Source organism: Varroa destructor, unplaced genomic scaffold, assembly GCF_002443255.2.
Source record: "Varroa destructor unplaced genomic scaffold, Vdes_3.0 BEIS01000007.1, whole genome shotgun sequence".
NCBI classification, from domain to species: domain Eukaryota; kingdom Metazoa; phylum Arthropoda; class Arachnida; order Mesostigmata; family Varroidae; genus Varroa; species Varroa destructor.
In genome coordinates, this window is record NW_019211460.1 from 24,002,500 (window position 1) to 24,026,014 (window position 23,515).

Sequence of the window (23,515 nt, forward strand, 5' to 3'; positions counted from 1 at the left end):
TGTCGTCTCAAATTGGATTTTTTCTACATCAGCCGTACGTCAATTGTGTACTGGCTAAATTGTTTGTCTATTATATAAAGTACAAATAACAGGCTACTACTAATCGCCGTCTGCAGAGTTCGCCTATACGAGTGCGCACAGATTCGATTGGCCCTTATAAAAAAAACCCACGCAGCTTGAGGCCTCGCAAAGCATGCTGCTAAAATATTACAGAAGTAACTTTAGCTATCACGAACAACTTAGCTATATTCACTCGTGCAAAACAATTTGCCGTTAGTTATTACCCCAAGTGGGATCATTGCAAAAAACTACATGTGTCCCTTATATATTCGGGTCATCATTATCCGAGTATTGTTGTCTGTTACGATCATTCTCCGCTGGCGTGTTATTTCGACACTTGCGGCCGTCCGACAATTGCTCGCTTTGCTACCTGATTTCATAGAGTACATGCGCTGACCACTGGGCGCCCCCAATATCGATACCAAAAATTACGTCCCCGCCGAAACGACTTCAATATGTCGTTTAGTAGTTCTGCTTGCCACAAGGCAAGGCAACGATCCGTTTTAAGTAATAGAAAATTTCTTTTACTTCCAAGGAAAACTACCTGCTAAACGTCGTCGCTGAAAACGCCGTCATATCGGCAGAAATGAGATTAGAAAATCCCTACAACTATTGTAGTGCCTTTTAGAATATAAAGCTAACATGGGTGCTGAAGCATTTTTGTGCACGCGCCATCCACATGTGCATCATAGAAACAACGATGCATGCCCAAAACCAATATTTGCCTAGTTCGCCTATTCGTCAACGCACTGATTCCCTCTTCTGATAAAATGGCCTGGTCAGCATCCAGGCGCCATATGAGCCTCTTATGTCGACACGATCACTGCCACTTTCAATGTACAAGTGTTCATACCTAATAAAGAATATCTACGTATGGAAGATACAATAAGACCAGCTGGCATTCCGTGACTCGCCGACCTGCCAGTGTCGCAGATCAGGCTACTTGCGCCATTAACCCAACCCAACAAGTGCAGTCAATCACCTGCAAACGCCTTAATCACTGAGCACGGCACAACAGAGACGGTTCTCGGTCGCAAATCCTGTAATGAGGCCCACATTGTTCACTCTTTAAAATTTTCATCGTCCTCCCTTGTCTCGTTCTTTCATTCGTCTTTTATCGTCTAATGAGCTGTAATATATCCTGTTGCCTGAGCTATCCGTGTGATCGGATCGATCTGATCTTTCGCACATCACCAGCGTAAATGACGTCCAATTGCCCTAAATAATGACGACATTTTCAATATTCCGTCTGGTTTCATTCGTAGTCGCTCGAAGTTCGGTGGTGGGTAATAATTCACTGATGACCGTCGGTCGAAGCGTGTGAACAAATATGGATAGGGACGTGATGAACACATATAGGCTTAAAAATGTCTTGATGACTGCGTAGTGATACAGAAGCATGAGCTGCTTTTAGCATTTACGTTGTAAGCCATGTCAGCTTCCATTACTCAGCTCTAGCCTCGTCCGTGTATTATTTAGTTCCCTCTGTTTTTGTGCGGTTGTGCTTACTCCACATATAATATATCGGCTAAGTGATAATTTTCGCAGAAGTTATAATATAACTTCTGCTAAAACTCGTATCTTTGATGGCCAGCCGACTAATAAAACGCCAATAACGTTTCTATCTGTTTCGTTAATTTGTCTCCTGACCTTAAGCAGATCGACGGGTGGAACTATCTATATTGCGATATACGGACTTAAGTTTAAATGGATTGAAATCAAGCTGGATTTTTTTCTCATAGAATCTTCATTAGTCAAAAACCCTTGGTCGTAATGGCTTGGTCAATTCGATGCAGGGTTGATAATTTGTATTCGGAATGTAACAAATTGCAGCGTGACGCTTCACGCCTCAACGAGGAAATGAGAAACACGTTCATCAATGTCACTGATCACAACACTGCGGCAGTGGGGTCGTGTCGTGAAGATCAAAAATGAATTAATGGTAGCCATGCTTTGTTGACATCTCTCATCCGAACCTTTCATCAGTTTCGTCCGAATGTTCTAACAGCACACGCAAATCACAGAAATTGCCGGCGCCGGCGACCCTTACCGAACCGTTAGCCGTATAATTACCAAGCGTGGTATGACAACTTCTATCTGCGATCGGTCCAATTTTTTCTTCAGCTTGAAAAGTAAATATAAATCGAAAACGAAGATATATATGTATCTGCTTTTCGTAGCGTTCATGATTGTATTATTCCTCTGTTTGTTCGATACCATTTACGCTGACGTGTCCAAGGGAATCCTATCCGTTCTTGAGGCTCCATAAGTTGTTATCCAACGAATTCGCTGCTAACGCCCACCATCTTTTTGGCGATAAATGACGGATTGTCGTGCGTGTGTTTTCGCCAATAATAAAATGATGCGCAACAAAAAAATTGATTTCGAAAATATTAAAAATCCTTTTCCGAAATTATTTTTTCCTATGTACCATATAGGCTATTGGATTCATTCAGCTATATATTATAGTAGGCGGAGTCTTCTAAAAATGGCCAGTAGCAACAACTGAAGTCAGCTATCGTTTTCATCAAATTTCGCTTCTAATGGGCCGTATTTACACAAATCAATTGAATTTTTTGGCCGACATAGGCTCTCTCTGTAATATAATAGGAACAAATTCTATTTCATAAAAATATAAGTCGTTGCTCTAATATAAAGCAAAAAAAAAAAAAAAAAAACGATACCTTTTAATTCAGTGTTGTTTTCATTACAATTATTCTCCGCTACATATAAGACTATCGTATCTGGCCGGTTCGACTGATTATTTAACAGAATGTCAGAAACCGAATTTACCTCACAGAAATGTAATTTTTCTCATGCTAAAATCAGTCATTGTCGTCACTGTCTCCATAATGAATAGTTCTGAAGCAATTCTTAATAACTACGTTTGACGTAACAATCGGATTGTTCAGTTATTTTGTGCTTTTATTATGATACAATTGAAGTTCGTTGGGAAGTCTATTTGCCAATGGACAAACGCTTAAATATAGGATATCAGTGATTCCTTGTCGATTGTCTGGTGTTTTCAATGCTGTTGGAGCAAATAGATGCCCAAACTTTGGATGCAATGTCAGTAACATTGATATTTTTCTTTCGTAAATTTATAGAATTAGGCAAGGCAGGTGAGGAAGGCGCGCGGGGAAAAGCGATTTCGCAGTAGAGCCGGGCCTAAACCTGCGTTTTCAGGACAAGCGAATTCACAGTTTAGATGAAATGAGTTTCGAACAGGTTTCATTCTTAAAAGTGGACCTAATGTTGGTTAATAAAACCAGGGGGGTTCTTCATTTTCGTGATGGCACTTGCATCACTCTGAAGTAGCGTGGTGGATACCACAATACAGCATGTCTGTGAAAGTTTATTGAGCGTTTCAGTCCTGCTTCGACCTTTAACCCACTTCTTTAGTCCGGCATTTTTTCCAACTACAAAGTTACATCTTACTTAACTGTAAGCTTATATATTTGCCTTCCCCAATCTATGTGTATGTAGCCATTACGATATTTGAGCATTTCACACACGGATTTCAGATGCTCAATAAATATGCACGGAAAGTATTTGTCGCCAGACAATGCAGGAGCTATTTTTTTTTAAGTATGTGGCCTGTTCGCATTGGATTGCCTACAAATATTATATCCATCTGTATTATAGGACGAAAGATGTCTTCACATATATGAAATGAATGTCTGTCACACAGATTTTGTTTTTTTCCTTCAGTTCATCGCTATTTTGCCAGCTGTTACTGGCGGATAACGCACCTTTATTATACCGATCACGAACGATAACGGTTAAAATGGTTTCCTCCAACATGAGGAGCCTGTAAAAAGGCGCAGCAAGCCATGACATCGAGCCATGGTAGGGAGCGAAATTGACGGTGCCTGAAGAGACGCGGCGACGCAGGCAACCGATTCTGAGCCCGTTGACTAGTGGCTGAACAGTGTTGTGCTTCCAGTGCAAACTAGAGGAAAAATTTTTGATTGTGCATTGTTCTGTCTTTCATCTGATCACCTTCCCCTGTATCCAACAGCTTCCACAAGCCACTAACAGGCCGCTTTCGATTACGAATTTTCTCGACTAACTAGCACAGCCTGGAAAAGCTCCTCGTAAGCTATCGCTTTCCATTTTCCGATAAGACATAAATCGCTGACTATGGGGCAGCACAGAGACTGCCCAGTTATCGAAAACTGTCCGTTCCCGTCGTTCATTTATGGCCTACAGATCCATCCATGACCTCTCTTCTAGCCAGCGCGAATAAGTGAAAAATCGGCCTTACACCTTTTCGCACGTTTGTCCATTATCTAACGGCCTTTTTTCTTCTGTTAAGTAGCGTTAGTAGAATTCAGTCAGAAGAAGATGGTGATGGCAAAGGTGGCATCAGGGAAAAATGGGTTTAACCACCGCGACAGTACACACTCGTACATCACCAAATAGTGGGACGGTTTTAGGCGAGGGATGTCATCAATAGATACGGCATATGGCCTGTGGTGGCTCTGTATTAGCAAGCGTTCACTATTGGTAACGAAGATTGTCGCTGGTGCTGCGGTAGCTGGCAAATTGTCAAATACCCGTTGTATATGCGGCCACGAAAAAGATGAATTGCCAGTGCCAGTAGGGGGCTGTGCTGGGGGGTTGTCTGCCGCAGATCGGTTTTCTAGTCGATATTTAGCTTTCCGCCGTGTCTTGGTGATTATGGCAGCTTAGGGTACTTTAGTAGCATGTGACGTTAATAACGCGATACGAAGACCTCGAGACAGACAGGGATTTGAGCTTGCTCGACGAAATGGTTGAGATGGCTTAGAAAGTGTTACAGGGTTCAAGGTAGTATCGAGGTTATCTGACAAAACCGCCTTGAGAAGTCATTCATCACCAAATCAAAATGGAGAAGATTGTAATATAATGATAATGTAATACTAATGATGTACTGAAAAGTAAAGTATCCTTAAAAATTTTCATTGCCTTAGCAGTTGCGAGTTCATTCTGTTAAATTGAAAAATCAGGACAACAAACAATTGGTTCTCGTTGATTGATATTTGCTTGAAAAGAATCGTTGAATAGAAAGGGTTCTTTAGCAACTAACGAAGATGAAACTTTAAATAAAGACGCCGTTAAATTATTATGAAACACGTTAAATTGACCCATTGACGTTACCTGAACAGACTGGACTCGTTACTGCGACAAAACTTACAAACTGACCCATCGCGATTCATGTAAATTAAATTTATAATTCAAGCATGGCTAACGCCAATTAAACCTAAGCGTTGATTCCATAGTTGTGGAAAATAATTTACTGAACGTACCTACGGCCTAGGAAATTTCGATTAGAAAAGCATTGAATTGCCACGTGCTTAAATAACACTGTAGTATAACAACATTTAATGTATAATGTTTTGTAAATTCTGAAAAGCTGATCAGGACTTACCCGAAGCTCAGTCAGAGTGCTCATGGCGTCAACGGGAAACTCAACAAGTAAATTGTTGAGCAGTGATAAGGATGACAATGTGTCGTTGATTCCCTCGAAGGATTTAGCATCAATTTTGAGTATGCGATTTCGCTCTAGGTTTAGAGCTGTTAACGTGTTCATTGTAGACAGATGGCCGGGCTCAATTTTGCCGATTTTGTTTTGTGCCAGATCAAGAAATGCTAAGGAAATTAAACGGGTGACTCCTTTCGGAACAGCTTCTTGCCCCGTGTTTTTCAAGTTGAGGTTCTTGAGGGTGCCCTCCAAGCCATTGAACGCATCCGAAGCTATATTCAATTGATTATCGGCCAGCTTTAGCGTATTCAACGGCAAGTTCACAAAAGCGTCCGCGAGAACCTCAGTGATCTTGTTTGTTGACAGGTCAAGATTTTTCAAGGAAGTGAGTCTTTGAATGGCTTTTATCGGGATTTCTCTAAGTTCATTATCGGATAGACTCAAACTGGTGAGGCTGCGTTCAAGACCGATGAATGCTTTTTCAGAAATGGTCTTAAGTTTTGAGCGTGAGAACTGTAGGCCTTGAATGCTAAGCTTACTAAAAATAGCATCTGGCAGGTGAGAAACGGTTGAGTTGTTAATGTATAGCATATCAATTGGGACATTTTGTGCTGAGTTTAGTGCACCCATTAATCGAGTAAAGTTTACTGGTGAACATTGTATTGATAATTTCTGGTGGGAGTTGTATGTGCAGCCGCAGTCCGCATCGAGGTCAACAAGATCTCGGGACCATGGGCAGTTGGCTTGGGCTGCTGATAACGCCGTCAGCCCCAGAAGCAGCAAACTCCTAAAGCACAACATCGCAGCACTGGCCTTGATCTAGATCTGCAAACAGAAACAAAGAAAAAAAAAAGGTTAAAGCTAACAACAAAAAGATCCAACGAAAATGAGCCTCTGCCAGAGTTCTGCATAATATTGTACACATATTATGTTTGTCTAACAATACATTTTTTGTATAGCCTACTTTACTAGCACAAGTAGGCCCATCACGTCGTTAGACATAATCCTGCATAATGAAATATGTAGATGCGCTCACAGTTTTAGGCCAATTCCAACATTAATAGCATCAGTAACATGTGCATGAATGGTGAACGTGGACGCCCTTAGTGTCCTCGTTAGGGCGGTCATTGTCAGCTCAACGACAGTTACTACTTGAGATTCAGTTGACTTGTTTGTGGGAGTACTTGTGGGAGTGCAGAGCGAGGCCATCAGTGTGGGTTTTCACGTCTGCTTCAAAAACCGGTCATGGCTGGTCTCGTCTTATGTAATTCCACGTATGAATAGAAAGGTGGCCGCTAGAAATAAGTAACAAGACGGCTTTTATGCACGTCCAAATCGCATACATACACAAGTATCTCAACATCCACCCATGCAGTGTCTTCTCGCGGTGCTGTCCGCCCATGAATATACGCGCATAACACACGGACCAATACCGCTCGTCCGCTTATGCTAATTAATAGGCGCAGCATTAGAAGATGGCGGACGGGTCAGTCAACACGTAGAATCCGTTTCCATCGCTATATTTCGAATCACTGGCTACAATGTTCACATTACTTTAGTTATTCTGTCGCTCCCTCCCCCTCGCAATTACAAATAGATCATTGCGGTTAATGTATACATATATAAGAGTTCGAAAGGGATCTTTCCGATGACCGGTCCGTCCAGATGAATTTTCTTTAAGTAAGGACTTATCAGAGCGAAGAACCGGCGACGACCGATTGTCGAGCGAACAGCTTCGCAAGCAGGAGCTCAACAGGACCGAGATAGAAAATATCAGTAACTCTTCGTACGGCCTTCTCAAAGTCGCTGTATAAGTCTTCGAGTCTTGGAAAAGCCCAAACCTCACTGAGATAAACGAGGGAAGTCTGGTCGCACACTTGTATATATGTGAACGTAACAAGTTCACATCATAGTAATATGTACCTTTTTACTGTGATAAAGGAGCGCCCATCTCAATCGAATGATCATACGAAACAAAAGCAACCACCGAAAAAACGTCAGGTTTATCGGCGCGTATCCTCCAATATTATTTCCGCTGTTAGCTTCGAATTATACAGGCTATTCCTGTCCTTTCGGAAATGGACTGACTGATTTTGAACTTGAAATGTACCGGGAAAATGAAGTGATAGATACATTTTGAGAAACATGACAGCGAAGTATGACTGTACCGTGATAAAGTACAAGCGTCTGCCATTGCTGAGCGGTAGGCAAATAACAGCGACGGGACCGTTTTAGCTACTTCATTATAATATGAGTCGATTCCCATAGGTGAACTATAACGCGATTAAGGCCTGAACAAGACGCTATGACAAGGGTACCGATTGAGCTTCTTGCCGGCAGGCCTGAACGTCTATGAAACACCCTATAACAAACACTATAGAAATGGACGACAAAATAAATAGATATATTAACACAAGAACTATACGGCAAGAACAGTAGAGGAAATAATCACTTGCTGACGGGGGCAGATGGCATACGCTTATCTAGAGGCGAGAACTGACGCCTTTAAAACTCGCTATATGTGTGTGTGGATACATTATAATGCCGCATGTCATTTGATTGCACGCGCGTCAATCTGCAACACGGACGCGCGATCTGATCCCGCTTACTTACAACGATGTCAACGTATGATTATGACGACAGCGACGGCGCCCGCAGCAACGGCCGATAATAGAAGTCGGAAAAGCCCAAGCAGAAAACATTTACAGCAGAAGGGAGCACATCTCAGTTACAAATCATTATTAAGATACATTACCAGTACCAACGACATAAGCTGGATTATTCGTGCCCTTCATGACATAAATACTAGAGGTAGAAATCAGTAAAAAGCGAAGACACCGGAATCAAATGGGAAACAGGAATGGTTAGCGTTATTTTATTTGTTGCTAAAGAAAACAATGGACCGGGGCACGATAGACAGACTACGCCGTAACAGGCTACAGACAGACAGAAGCAACATCAGCGGTGAGGTTAAACGGACCTCTGCCGGTTGCCAGAAATGCGTCGGAACAAAAATCGTCATCGATTTAAATTAGAACGTCCCGGTAGATTGATTAGGAGACGGCCGATCGGTCAGACGCAATACTATATTTGCAAGCAGTTTTTACATTAATAAACAGATCGGCAAACGTTCGAATTGTAACAACAATAAGCACAGATCCTTTTAGCATCTGAACTGTATGGGTAGTTTAACGGTGCCCGTTATGGTGGCAATTGCCAAGTACTGAACCTATTCATGAATTGCGGTAGAACGTATTATTCAGTCTTCTGTAGTATGCATGGATGCTTCATAAAATCAACATCGAGATTATAGCAGTACATAATTACTGTGTTTTTAGTTTCCTTTTTGCCAGAGCTTCGTAACTCAATAGACATGTACACACTATACCTGTTCTTGTATTATTTCAGGTGAGTTATGTGTCTAAGTAAACGTCTGATCATTATTCATAATTGACTAATATCTGGAACTTTGCAAGACCCCTACGCACAAGTCTAGGTAATGATGCCGTTGACATTAACAACATAACCCATCGAATATTGACCTGAATAGGCCACCAACCCAGTAAAGAAGTGCGAACATGAAGTCGAATAAAATCCTATTTTTTTTTCGGGAATTTTGTGTTTTTACTACTACCATAGGACCATTATGTGAATCAGATATAGGCGGGTTAGGTTCAGATTTAACTGTTAAAATGAAAGAATGCGAGGTGTTTAGGGTGTCGTGCCGTCTGAAGGCATACACCTTTCTTCAACTTGGTGGAAAGGCCCTGTCTGTGCTAGTATAAATTGATTGTTAGATTCGCTTCCTATACCTACCTACGCATTCTAACAAATGTCCCACCAGTGGTCACATTTGACGGATTAAAGGATGATGTCTCAATTTAATGTTTTGTGTATACGTACACAGCCATAGTTGAAAACGGCACTATACCGACTAAGCTGCCTTCTGATATCTACGAAGGTATATCAGAAGGCAGCTTAGTCGGTAACATGAGCAGCGAAATTTGTTAGGACAAGAACGCTGGAGGATGCCACCGCACAGCTCTGACGAAAACTGGAACCTTAGCTTGTCCTTAAATGATCGACATTAGAGGACGGTTAATCTAATAAGCAAGTTAATTTTTTTAGACCCTGCATGTCTTACCTAGCCTTATCCGCAAAACGTGACATTTCGCTTGCATTACAATGGGTGATTTATTTTTTCTAATAAACTGCAAATAGGACTATTTTGATATGTCACCCATGTTAATTGGCACTCATAACGACCGCAGCTTTTTAACCAGCTTTTAAGCATTCTTCATGAACTGTCGATACATCTCTATATATACCTAAATTTATTCCGGCCCACAACAACAACTGAGATGATGATGATTAAATTGTAAGTTTTACTTGGCTTGACGTCCTGAATTTACTAAACGGGCGTCAGTCAACAAGTGTGGACCACCGATTGCAGGACGACTACAAATGACGTCGTACTATCCCAGTCTATAAGTACTAAGGACAGAGGAAAGCAATTCTGTGAATCTATCTCATATAGTTATCAGGCACCACAATATCCCAACAGACTCGCCCTTTAGGTCCTCTGTTTTATTGTTCTTCAACATTTTCCCTACAAAAAATGTTATCGAACCTTTTCATGGTGCTTTAAGCCCGTGCGCGCACCCATTTGCACAAGCAAGTCCTGCCAGAATATGCGTATTTCATGATCGGTGCAATAAATTTAGTGATATCTAAAAACAAAGCCATATGCTTGCTACGATTGTTTACTAGCAGCAACTACAGCCGGCTGCGGTAGTGATGGCAAACGGATTTTTGGCAAGGGACATGTTTGTTCATTGCAGCCGGTGCTTCCGTTGCCTCCCCTTTCGTACATTGTTAACCAGCGGGAGCTATCGTGATTTCATACGATGGCTGCATGGCAAATATGTACGAGACAAAATGGCTTGACAGACTGAACAGTAGCTAGCGCGTGTTTTCGGCCATTTGCCGTATACGGCTTTGTTCGGATCTGCTTTTTCTGTCTGATCGGGTCGAGTCGAGTGGACTCGATCCATCGATCAAATGCTAGTTCGTGAGCGTTGGATAGTAGTCACTTGCTGATTTTTTTGCTTATCGATGCCGCTGCTCGCCTGTCTGTCCGCCCGCCGAACGCCAGTAAATTACTGGAAATAGCAATAATTGTACGAGCGGCAGGACGAGCAATGGCGGCATAACTCGCCGTTGTAGAGAAGTAGATGCGCTAGTAATGTCACAATAAGTGTAATGCATATTATGGGACAATAAATCCTCCTTGTAGACATGGACAGCAACCAAGTTCACAGGTTGAGCGGTCCGATAGATTGCTACTATAGTTCCTACTGCTGTTACTAATGGTCTAGAGACCTTCAAACCTCCGACAAGAGGTCGAATCCGCCCCATCCAGCGAACAACGAGAGGGAAGGGACACTAGGGGGTGGGGTAGACGCTGGCACTGCTTCGCTACGGAGAAACGAGTGGACGCCACGTTCTATCCAACGACAATGCGGAGCGGCAGTGCGTCAAAACAAAAAGAATCACAGCTGCTACAGAAACATGGACAGCTCTAAGCACAGCAGAAGCCATTCATGGCGGTTGTAACCCCCGCAGCCAACATTCGCACGAAAGTAGGCACAATCAGGAAAACTAGAGTAAGAAAATAATAGGATGATAATGAAGTGAAACGTATTGGCGATGGAAGACCATTGGCAATCGAAGAAAAATGCTACTTGAGCTGTTGCTTCAGATCTGACGAGAGTTCATCTCCATGTTGAGCTGATAAGTTTTCTGTCTTAATTATATTGACGTACTAGTTCATAATGGAATCATATTATGCCTAGCGTGCACTTCAGTTTAATTGTCTTCTACCACTAGAATTATCGTCAGGCACTGTAGACGGAGCCTGATTGTACCGTCGATCATTTATACTATGATTTTGATGCCAAAGACCGTTAGCATCGGTGCCGCAAGATCGTTAAACAGGTCTATCCAAACAGATATATCAATGGACACCCTTCCCTTTTTTTGGTAGAAATTAATGTAAGGTAGGTAGGTAATGTAGAAAACAGTTCATCCGTACTTGAGCGTACTTCTGCTAAGAAGCTGAAAGGTACGCAGGGGCGTGAGCTAAAATGCTGTACAAAAATTTTGACGGCAAACTTGTATCTCGATTTCAGTAAACAATAAGTTTTTTCGGTGGAATAACACCTTGTCCATTGACATACACTCAGAATTGATGGTCATGGACTGCATTATAGCCCGAACCTCAACTAGGCGTGATCTTTCATCGTCTTTTAAGTGATCGATATACTCATTTGAATAAATTGCTGGACGGAGCTTTGATCGAAGGTAGATCCAAAGGAAAATTCAGAAAGCGCTCGTCGTTTGCGGCAGCGTAGCAAGAAGGGAATGGAGTGAAGCGGCTCTAGAAGTAACGCCTAGCCCAAAACGAAGCTAACAGATGAGAGGTTTCAATTATGTGCAATTTGTTAAGCAAATGATAGACAAAACCATACATTCCGTATGCAATTAATCCAGGCACGGAAAGAAGCAAAAGGTGCGGATAGAGCATAATGACATAAATGCAAGAAGCAGATACGTCTATCTTATGCAAAACATAAGGTTTCTCAAGGACCTAAACAGCAACTCTGTGTCCTGTTACAAACGTCTGCAATAATCGGCTGTCCTTATCATAATTCAATGATACGCGATTTTCAGCTTCCGAGTGGGGTTCCTTATCAAAGCTTCGGACTGCTGAAGAAGAAGATGCACTGCACTCGACGATACCGCAGGGTTTAGGTCTATTTTACTACTCTGTTTTTGCAACGTGTGTTGAAAGCAACCCTTGATATTCTGTGCTGTGCAGGGAATAAATACTGCTTTCCGCTAAACCAAGCGTTTCTTGGCCTCGTCGGCTTTTTCGCACGAGATGAACATTCTTCCATGCCAGCAGAAAAACAGTATGTCTACTTGTTTGCACCTTACGAACTGGGCACCGCATGTAAATATCACTCAGGACGATAATGGTGCGTCTAACAACTGAAATTTCATTACTCGAAGCAGTAATGCATTGGAAGTAAACCACGTACGTATTTAGAGCCATTTGTTCGAAACACATTGGACGGCCCATTGATTAGAATGGTATACAGTGATTTGGAAGGTAGTAGTTGGCCATTAAAGATAAATAATAGCTGAGTCTTAAGCAGTGTGGGACAGTCAAAGGTATATCAAGGTGAAGACACTACGATCCGTTAGTTTGAGACTAAAATGACCCACTGCAGTGTTTATCGATGGAATGACGTGGGAACCGGTCAGGAATTGCAACTAATATCCTGTTGATATAAACATGGCAAGCCCCTTCATAGACGTGTTTTTATAGAACTCAAAAAATAAGGCCATACTATTAACTGACACAGTAGATTATATGCTAACCTCAACGAGCCCGTCATAAACATAGTTGCATTGTCGAACTGTTATTCAATAGTTTGATTGGTGGCCTGAAAAATGTAGGTGCTCGATTTGAAAATTCAATTGACTAGAATAGTTACTATCATATCTGTGTATTTATTTGCCAAAGGTTCTCTAGTTCTTATTCGGTCCCCTGTCGTACAACAAATCGTCCGCCTCAACCCATTCTCTAATAGATAATTTATCATTGTTGGCACGGATAGGAGAAGGGTACAAATGCAAAGAAATGCTTTGAACGAAAAACAAGATCAAAACTCATCGTCGCGCAATCACAGCTCTATACAACCTATTCTGAAAGAGAGCACCTTTATCAACTCACACCAGCTGAAGCAAACCCTCGGGTTCCGTTACTTAGCTACGTACGTCTCCGGCCATTAATAACACATCTTTCTTACACTGGCATCGCCCTAAAACGTTCGCTTGATTCGTGGAATCAATTTGATGATATCCTTAAGAAGTCAGCAAGCACCTGCACCGCGCGGGTTTCCTTCGGTCACAAGCTAATCCCTCCTTTTCACGATCTGACTGGATTTACTGAACACTTTTAAATCCTAACACACTATGGATCGCGCGAAGCACATTGATCACCCCCTTAATGTTGCTAGTGATGGTGATTTCCGCCTCTAATATATCGTAGAAGGCTACGCTATCCGTTTATGCCCAACGATAGTTACCACCACCACTGGGCGTCGTGGTCGCTTAAGACAGGTGTATAATAGTTCTGGGGCTGTACAACAGCTTCTGTTATGCCGCAGACTGTCAGCCTGTCTACTAGTAGTCGTAGCGTGCAACGTACGCATCCACGACGGCGATAGCGCCTTGTCGTTTACCACTCGCTCTTCATTTCACGTATTCGTTCACGTTCGTCTAACGGTGGTCTGTCGTTCTATAGTCTAACGGTTGTTAGCTTGTCGTTTGTCCGATTGACCGTTCGTATGAGCGGTGTGTGCTTAAAAGTAATCGGAGAGGGCAAAAAGCAAGCAAGTGTCGACGGACAGACGGGCGTCCGGGTGTCCGACGGTTCGGCAGCAGCAGCGCCGCCAGCGTCAAAGGTGCCAGTAATAGCACTCCGCGCGAACCAGTGCGATAGATTGTTCAGGAGGGGTGGCAGTACGGCCAAACCATTACCGCTGATTCTACTGCTGCTGCTGCTGCTGGTGAAGAACAACAACAACGACCACAACAATAATCGTATTCCTCTAAGACCAGCGACAAGCAAAAGCTGTGGTAGGACAACGTTTCACTAGCGCAAGGTTTTAGTAGCTTTCGACGACAGGAGGGGGCAGCTTTTCGAAGCATCATACAGCGTCGCCACAACAACCGGAACAGCGATAATGATGACTTTGATAGCTTCGGCAACGAAATGGCTACTTGTTGTTGGCTGAGTGAACGGGCTAACTTGTAGGAGTGCATCGGTAGGAAGAACCCAAAAGCCGTTACAGCCATAGCGACAGCTATGTAGTACTGCGTTGGGATCACGGAATGCCCACACGTTGGGTAGCCATTGGATTCTTGGCACTGTATCGTACACGCAAACGTACATGAACGTGTGCTGAGCGTGAATGATGCATGGTATTTCGTATCTCGCATTGGCTAATAGCGTGTGTATAAGTAAAAACAGGTTAGATCGTGTGCGAGTACTATATACCAGCGGCATGTCATTTCTGTGCTCGTGTTCGAGCCTACTCATCGGACATACACTTGTTGTTAGCGAAAAACTGAAACAGGACTTGGGAAAAGGACATCTTACATAATTCCTCTTGTTTCGTCTTACGCTGCTATTACACAGTTAGGTTTTTCGAACATTCGAACCGATGCTACTGAATGACGAATGAATTGGTTCGGTTTTCCTGCCATTTCTGCTGGAGATTCTGCGAAACAGATATCTTAACGCTTATCCCTATACAGCGGAAACGATTCTTCGGTGGAGGTACACGTTTCCCAATTGTTTTATATAGCTCTAAAACGCAATGACCTAATAAATATTATTATCAAAGTAGACAATTTACTGCTCGCGTCTTGGATGAATGGTTGTATATATCGCTGTTTCTATCAATCGTCTTGCTTTTACCCGTTATCGGCCATGGCTTTGAGCGAACGCTGGAACAAATATTGAAATCATACGAATTTTACGCGCATTGATAATTGTTTTCGGCGTGACGCAATATTAAAATATATTGGCCTTTAGCGTAGCAACGTTGAATTGGCTTCGCTTATGTAGCAAAAAAAGAAATACTTGATTTTTTGGTTACCAGATATCGTGCATGGCTGAATATGGTTGGTTAGGGACGTCGTACCCATGTATTTTATATAAATACACAATTTGCCGTATTCGTGCTTGCGATATCAGGTTGACAACTTCTAGTGTTAACTTAGACTTCTTATATAAACATTATTTTTTTGTTCTTGTCAATTCATCAGTTGTAGATTATACCTTATTACATGACTCAAGTTTAGTTCAGGTCGTAAATGTTGACACACTTGAAGAACAGATAAAACATGCCAACAACAGCAACATCGTTAACTGATCGATGCCCACTAATCTTCAGCAAAGCTCTACCGATCAGTATTATCACTAGAAAGCTTTACTGCATGGCTAGAAAGGCGGCCTAATAGAAATCAGTCAATCAATTCAGTCATTTTAAAGGCGACAGAAACTTTGACCAGTAAATTTAAACACGGTGCAGACAACTAGGAACGATAACGAATAGGTTCGAGCATTGCATGTGCTTGCTTATTAGAAGATGCATGATCGGTTACGCGGCGTGGCCGTCTCGCCATTTTCTATACAGCCAGACGATAAACCGATGGAGAGTCCTGCCCGCTTTTTAAGGCCACACAAGCAAATGGATAATGGCCACGAAATACTCAATGTGGCCTTCAGCAGACGAATAATTAGCTAAAAGATCACAGGGAGCTAATAGTTTTATAGTGCCACTGTGCCTTTCCTTCTACCTAATCATAAGAAGAAAAGAGAGAGTGGCACCGCGAACAACAAAATGGCATAATCATCATGATTCTTCGTTACCATTACTGCGATTTATCGCAAGGGAAACAGATTACTTTGTTGCGGCTGTTGCTATTGAAAATATACTGTCGCGCCGTGGAACGTGGCGCTATCGTCGTCGGAGACATCTTCTTTCGCTAGCGTCGTTTTGTCAGCATCCAGTGTCGCACCCGATTTGTGTCTGTGCGGGGCATTTCTTCATTTGTCCATGCGTTCATGCACCAGTTTTCCTGCTCTAAGCTGTTCTAGCCTATCCGTGACAAGCAAAAATGCCTCTACTATTGTAATTGTACGTGTGCTAATACAAACTAAATCAGCAGCGGCTACCGGTGACTACGCACGATCAAAATCATGGCGATGTTGATGATCGGCTTCAACATCGATCGATTTTGCTTCGTTTTGCTCGACGCGTCCGGCGGTAGAAGTCTGTCGCCGCTGGCAGCAGAAGGGCAGGCCTTGAAAGTTCCCACTTCCACTACACTGTCGTAGGGAATGGAAACGGCGTTCAGTTTATTGTAGCGCTAGTGGCGACAATCACGCTGAAACGCGCAAATAAGACGATCGGCTAGAGCGGAAAAAAAAAAGAGGAAAAAATCACGAAAAATTCTTAACGGTTGCTCTAGATCACCAGTAGTCTCATATATGTGGTCAGCAAAACCAGTTTGTACGAAACAAAATCCTGTAATTGTGTTTGTATGTGCATAGCTGTGTGTGAGAGGGTAGCAGGGCGGATTAGCCCTTTGTGTACCCGTGCGAGCGTCCAAGTTCCTGCACCTATCACATAACTTTCACGTGACAGCGCTCAGCAGAGGATCTTCTGTAGAAGGAAAATGGCCATTTGAGTCGTGTAGTCATTTCTGATCTAGAATATTGCCAAACTGGCATAAAAAATAGACAATTATGAAGAACTCGAAAACTTGTCATACCGATTTTCAGCTATTTATTTTTTTCTTTCTTTTTGATTTGCTTTTCTTAATCGAAACTGTGTATTTACATTAACAAAGTATTTATGGAGAGGTTTTAATGTTGTTTTAAGTTAAAGGACACGTGCGCTAAAAGCAAAGTATACTATCATTGGTTCAGTATTTAAGAACTCTACTTTCTGTTGGCGAAGTTATATAAGCATGCATGTTTGATCTTCTCGCCTTCTAACATTGGCCGTATATTTGGCTCTTCCTGCGATTCATCACGAATCACATGCAAGGGCGACTGATGAATAGTAGTGAGTTCGTCTGCTTGTAGATTTTTCTGTTTGGGCTAGAAAAATGTACTAATTCCATTTTCTACATGCCAGTATATGGAATGCTATGTCTTACATTTCATACAGAACGATGGCAGATCTCGTCGTGCTAATAATAGATTCTTTGGTGGGGTGTTCTTTCTAGAGGCTTCTTCTGTTGATTGTTCTGTTCTGTATTTTCTTCGTATTGTATGTCCGCTGGGATCGTCATTTATTTTAAATAATGAACATCCAGCCCACAGCACAACCACATGCGCACACACATTTACAATACATATCATAACGTAGAATCACAACTATGTTCGATAGTGTGATGATGACTTGAGCCTAAAGACAATCGAGAAGCTGGCCACCATCATAGCTACAAGCACTGCAAATACTAGTACTATTACAACAAATGGCGATTTTGTCTGCTAGCTTCTCGCTTAGGCAAGATTTCGTTCATCACTTGTTGTTTTTGTTGTTGTTGTTGTTGTTGTTTTCGTCGTCCAATTCGCCAGCTTTTCGTAGTAGCCACCACGGCGGTATCAGACGATCTGGCGGATATCGTAGCACACCGCCGTATCTGTCTGAGTTGCCTCTGATGCAAGCGGGGGCATCGCCCCAGAAACAATAAACAAATGGATATATAATATGACGCCACGAAAACGATGGTTCAAATCTCGTACTACACGATTCTCAAGCAGACAATGGTTCGTGTTCTCTAGCTGAGGTAGTTTTTGTTTGTGGCTATGGCAAGGGATGGTCCCAATCGTTATCTTCCCGCTATGTTTAGTTGCATAGCAGCAGAAGGACTCCATGACGGACAGTCACTACCGCTAAAGTTGTTAAGGTGCCAACCTATCTATTGAGTACCAGTGTATCCGATTCAGCACGCTGCAATGATGAGCGGAAGCGATATAGTCGATAACATTCTAATGGCGAAAATACATCGACGCTCGATAGTGGATAACGTTACCCATGTATATCCTTCGTGCAGATGCAACAAAGGGTCTGCGTGCTCGTAAGCATTTCAGTTAAAGCCAGTAAGCTTGAGTCATTGCAAATCGCCAATGTCCATGGTATCCATAAGACAGCATTGAGACCAAAGGCAAAATTATTTAGGGTAAAAAAAAATAGGCTAAAATCAATAGGCTAGTGACCAAGATTGGGGACTCTTCCCACTATCTAGAAACGCGTCTCTATTATGCGATGGTTTCACTTACTCAAATGTTGTATTTCCTAATTTCTTGCACCTTTTAACATGCATCATGGATTTGAACTCCAATCTAGCGAAAAACGTTGTTGTTGTTGTTGTTGTTGCTGTGAGACAAGATGAAATTGCAAAGTCTTTATGCGTGCGTCACACCGCAGGAGCAGCTGCAGAGAAAGACATCAGTGAAGGAAAACTAGAGCATTTCAACAATTTATTTAAGATATGTCAAAGTCGAACCGTAAGAAAGTGATATCTGCGACCTGTTTTGGCCAAGCAAGCCCTTCAGTGACTATCCGCACGTGTATTATGGATGTTGTGAATGTATTCGATACTCGTTCTGACGTCTTGCGGTTAAAAAAAAATAGCGAGTTAGAAATTATCCCCTAAACCTGTTCCATTGGGCACGTGCTAAACGCGACTGTAGGAGAATTCTAATTGAAAAATAGCATTGACGAGATCAAAACAGAAGCATATGAGCGTCTGAACAGACGAAACCATATGCTAACTGTGGAGGCGTACGGTGCGCAAAACACGCTTAACTCCAGTTGCGTCACCGGCAGCGGTGGCATCATCATCAGCAGCTCAGACTCTCCTGCTTTACCTCGAACGTATCGGATTCCGCACATTGACATTCTTTATATGTACGTGCGTTGGAATATGCATATGGCAAGTTCATATGTTACAGAATCCGCATGACCATATATCGTACCATTTCTGGCGGACGCGATGACGAAAAGTCCGAAACGAAGGTGCACGCGCTACGTGCAGAATTACGTATATGTGCATTTATATTACGCTCATGTGTGAAGTCCCTCTTCTCATCGACACGATTTCTTCGAAAGAAGAAAAAGCGAACATCTTGTCGAAGCGCCGCGTCAGTGGATACAGGGCTCGCGCAAGCTAGCGTGAATATCGTTTGGCTGTACGTATTCACAATGTATAGCCACGCACGCTCACAGCGTACAGAGAAGAATGCTTATGCGACCTTTTTACTATTAAATAGATAAGATTTTGTCTCTGAATCAATCAGTTTTACTCATCTATTTACAGCACCGTGGCAACCCGACTCGGCTGTTTCATACTAGATATGATAACAGACCAAAAACGTCTTCCATTTATCGGCTGGTCAGAATGGGTAGGCAATTAATAAACTAGCTCGACGGATTAGGTCAGTTTGCAGAGCCGTTTAAGTAACAGTGACCATTTACGTGCGCGCACGCCACATGCGTCCGGAACCATATATATATAGAAGTATTATTTAACAACACACTTGTAATAGCTAGACATTGTTCACAACTCTTTGACATTCAGTTCTTTCTATGGCTGGTTATGCTGCGGTGATCAGGACCGCCGCTGCTACCGCTACTAAAGGTATTCATCGTCCTTTTTAGGCCGTTAAACGCACAATACGCCACTAAATATTTGCTGATCGCAGTGGTGATGGTGGCGGCCATGGGTCATAAATTGCATAACGCGCCCCCTACGTTCGGCTGGCTTGGCCACACTTTCTATGACCATTTGCTGACGACGAGAACAACCACAACCCAACCACTTCGACCTCAACTACAAAGTTCAGGTTATGCCAGCGAAGACAAGATAAGGAGAATCAGGCGCGTACTTTTTGAACAAAAAAAAAAAACATTTTCAAATGAGGTAACAGGGAACGTTGCGCTTCATATTTTTCTCTTCTACTACGCGCTCGTGGCTGCCGCGGTCCTATTTTTGTTACTGTCAAAAAAAATCAATTGGACACATACACTTTCGGTTGGCCGTTATAGTGTTAGTCATTAACGTCGCCATCATGATCATTGGCGTCAGCTTATAGAACCCCACCCTCATTGATCACCTTCACCTTCAAGTCGCCAATGTTCCTCGCAGCTTCCCGTGACCGTATAACCGCTACTTCAGAGTTATTGTTACCCTAATGCCAAGCCTAATGCGGTATTACCGCCGGTTGATACCTGTCCATAGCTGACGCTAGTCAATTCGCCATTGGCACTCCTTTACTGTTTCTCGTTCTCACTGTTATAGACCCGCTCAATTGTTGCAATTATCGATGTCGCCGTTGTTGCTACTACTACGGTAATGTAAGTTTATATCATAAGTCCACCGGCCTGTATCTATTATGTGTGATCTCCTCCCCTCATGGTTGTCGCTTTCGCCGAATTCGCTGCTTCGTGGGCTCTTCGCGACACTAGGCGCTGCGCAAACGTCTGCTAGTTGTATTACTGTCTTGTTCCAGAGGAGATTCAGGATCTCCTCGCGCAGGATGCTTCATCACGACTGACAAACAACAAGCTTTCCACTTGTGACTCAGCGCATTATTCTCTGCAGTAAACAGCAGCGCAACGTACATATAGAAAAGTAGTCCAATGATGTTGCCGGTCATCGCGAGACGGCCACTATCCAGCGAAATGAACCAGCCGTTGCCACCACAGTCGCTACTTGCGGCTACCGCTGCGCCAACAGCCGTTGCCAGCTGCGTTGACGGCATGCGCGCACCCCTGATTAACCAGAACGACTGTGGCTGCATCGCGCACTTAGACCTGGTGGTAGGAGACGGACCTGGTCTAGCACTCGCCAACTGGCAACCGCCGCAATAGGCTGGTAGCGACCATCGCCGCCGCATGAGACGATATGACATCTTCAACGCGGCCAGCGGTCCGCAGCTGCATCTCGGAGCTTTTATCTATCCTTTTTGCCTCAACCCTCCTCCCTCCCGCCATTCGTCTACCGCCCAAAACGAATTGGCATTTTTTATTTTTCCTTGTTCGTTTGTTCAAAGTTTTGAAGATCGTCTTCGATCTTACGTTTCTATTTTTTTTTTTCGTTTCATTTTTGTGTGCAAATCAGCTTAGCAAAAGAAGCGGGAGGGGATGCTAGAAAAAGGCACCCACCCGACGTCACTAACAGATGCAAAGGTACGTTACATGACGTTGGCACGACGTGACATTTATCCAGCGTATTGAGTTTGCGCAGTCCAGCAGCTACTGCCGTTGCTATTTCATCTGCTGTTGCCCGCAATCGTGACGCAGATTGTCGCAGATACTTTGGTACGTCTATCGCCATAGCTCTGTTCCGATAGTGAGTGGGTGGACGGGTGGCAATTGTCGCTTTTATTGCTCCTGCGGTTTACGTAGACATCGCTGTACCGGTATTGAAGCGGCCGGATAAAAAACGGAATCAGCTGACGAACAGGCTCTTTAGCAAGCCAAGTCAGCCCAACTTAAAATAAACAACTTTCCCGTCAAGTAGACAGTTGAGAATCATCATCATCATCATCATCGGTCATGACAAGGGACCATGAGGTGGAGGAAGCCATGGACTGAGTAAAAAGGAAGGGGAGTTGAAGCAAGCACCGTTCAATGAAGCTAATAATCCGTCGTCATGATCCTGTCACGGCGGCTGCTGCTGACGATGATGATGATTATAACAGTGAAAGTGATATTACCATTAGTAGTAACCGCAGCAAAGGTAGTACTTCTGCTGCGGTGACTGCTGACCATGGTGGTAACGATGGGCTCAATAATGAATGAATGAATGAATGAATGAGAAACGACCACCAGCTGATTGTCAACGCGGCATGTTGATACGCGGTAAACAAGCTCGATGATGAAACGAGTCCGGCTGAATACGCAGCTAATGACACTAACGGTGTTTGCAAATAAGCCAATAGAGAACATAAAGAAGGAACGAACTTGAAAGAATCACGAACAACAGGTTACCGCGGGCAGATTACCAATACTTCTGCCATTCTACAATTGGATCAAGCTATTGCTTTGACAAGTTGAAAAGCGATTACGATGACTCCGACGAATGCCCAGTTGCCATTAGTATCGACACCCACACGCATGTATGTGAGCTAACTCAATGACTGGCAGACTGTCTGGCCGATGGCTGGCCGGATGATTGACTCCTCACATCTTTAGATTTATATAAAGGACGGAGATGTGGTTATGACTAAAAATGACGATTTGCTATTATTAATGGCAAGCAAAAAGCATAAGCTTAGCCAAAGGAAAATTTCGCTCAAGGGAGTTGGTGGGGCCGCGGACTTAGACGGAAGAGGGTTCTGTTAAATGGCAATAAAGTTAAAGGAAGTGAACAAAGACGAAGCGGCGAAAGTCAGAGAGAGGTTACGGCTGTTTTACAGATGAGCACGACGGCCATACGCTGCTGTAACGCCATGGCAGTTTGTTATGCAATAAGTAATCACATGGTGCAGACGACCGCTATTTATACATACATATATCTCGTTCCGTTAAGTGACAGGTGGATAAAATTAATTCATTGTTATCATTTGTATTATGATATTTATCGCATTGCGGATGCCCGATGATGATCATGGTAACAAGTTAGTGTTCCAAACAATATGCACTTTAGATGGCTAGCAATATCGCATCTAACAACAATGAGATTTTTGGTTCCACAAAATAAACAACCCCAGAACTATCCCCAAACTAAACTAACCCCAGAGGTTCGATCAAAGATAAGTCATCACAAACCTCTTACGCGTTGTCGTATTGGCACCGGCAGATGATCGCGGACGTTGGTACCATGAAAGCGTGAAATGCAGGCGATTTATGATTGCTACTGCGTTAGTTGCGAGTTCATTGTCACTACTGCCGCTGCTTTTTTCTGTCGATGTTCAATCTTCCCCTGAATAAGTCTATAGACAGTGTGTTACGATGCTTCTTTGTTAAGATCTTCAATATTTAATTATTTGATTATGTTTTGAACAAAAAAGTTAAGTTAGGGTCATTTAAAAAGTGTTTCGTAAATTATCCGGACTCGTTAAAGTTAATTGTGTAAATCACCGTTTTGCCGAGCACGGATAGAGCCTCTAGTTTGTACTGAGGATCCTGGTAATTGTCAATATAATACACAGCCGCAAATATCACCCCAATATCATCGAGCGAAATATCACCCCAATCCTGCGCTTTACCGAGTTATAGCTAAAGGACCTAATAACTGCTATGTAAAAGCGAACGTATCTTGTGCGCAGACTCTGTACGGGTTGCGTCTTTTAAAGCCGATAAGTAGGTTTGTGTAAACTAAAAATAA

At 42.9% G+C, this 23,515-nt stretch overlaps 2 protein-coding genes across 4 annotated transcripts in view; one reads left to right on the forward strand and one right to left on the reverse strand.

Moving 5' to 3' along the window:
• haf (leucine-rich repeat and fibronectin type-III domain-containing protein hattifattener) overlaps window positions 1-6,328 on the reverse strand; it is a 25,118-nt gene extending 18,790 nt beyond the window's left edge. The window contains exon 1 of the mRNA XM_022816406.2: window positions 5,474-6,328. Within this exon, the coding sequence (XP_022672141.1) occupies window positions 5,474-6,328 (855 nt within the window). The remainder of the gene's footprint in view (window positions 1-5,473) is intronic.
• Window positions 1-23,515, forward strand: part of LOC111254372 (uncharacterized) — a 144,257-nt gene that overhangs the window by 17,970 nt on the left and 102,772 nt on the right. For 2 of the 3 annotated variants that reach the window (XR_015317110.1, XR_015317111.1), the window contains exon 2: window positions 1-23,515. This exon is cut by the window's left edge and continues 15,921 nt beyond it; it is cut by the window's right edge and continues 12,620 nt beyond it. The exons of the other annotated variant lie outside the window; for it this stretch is intronic. The gene's annotated coding sequence lies outside the window, so the exon portion shown is untranslated. 3 annotated transcript variants of the gene reach the window in all.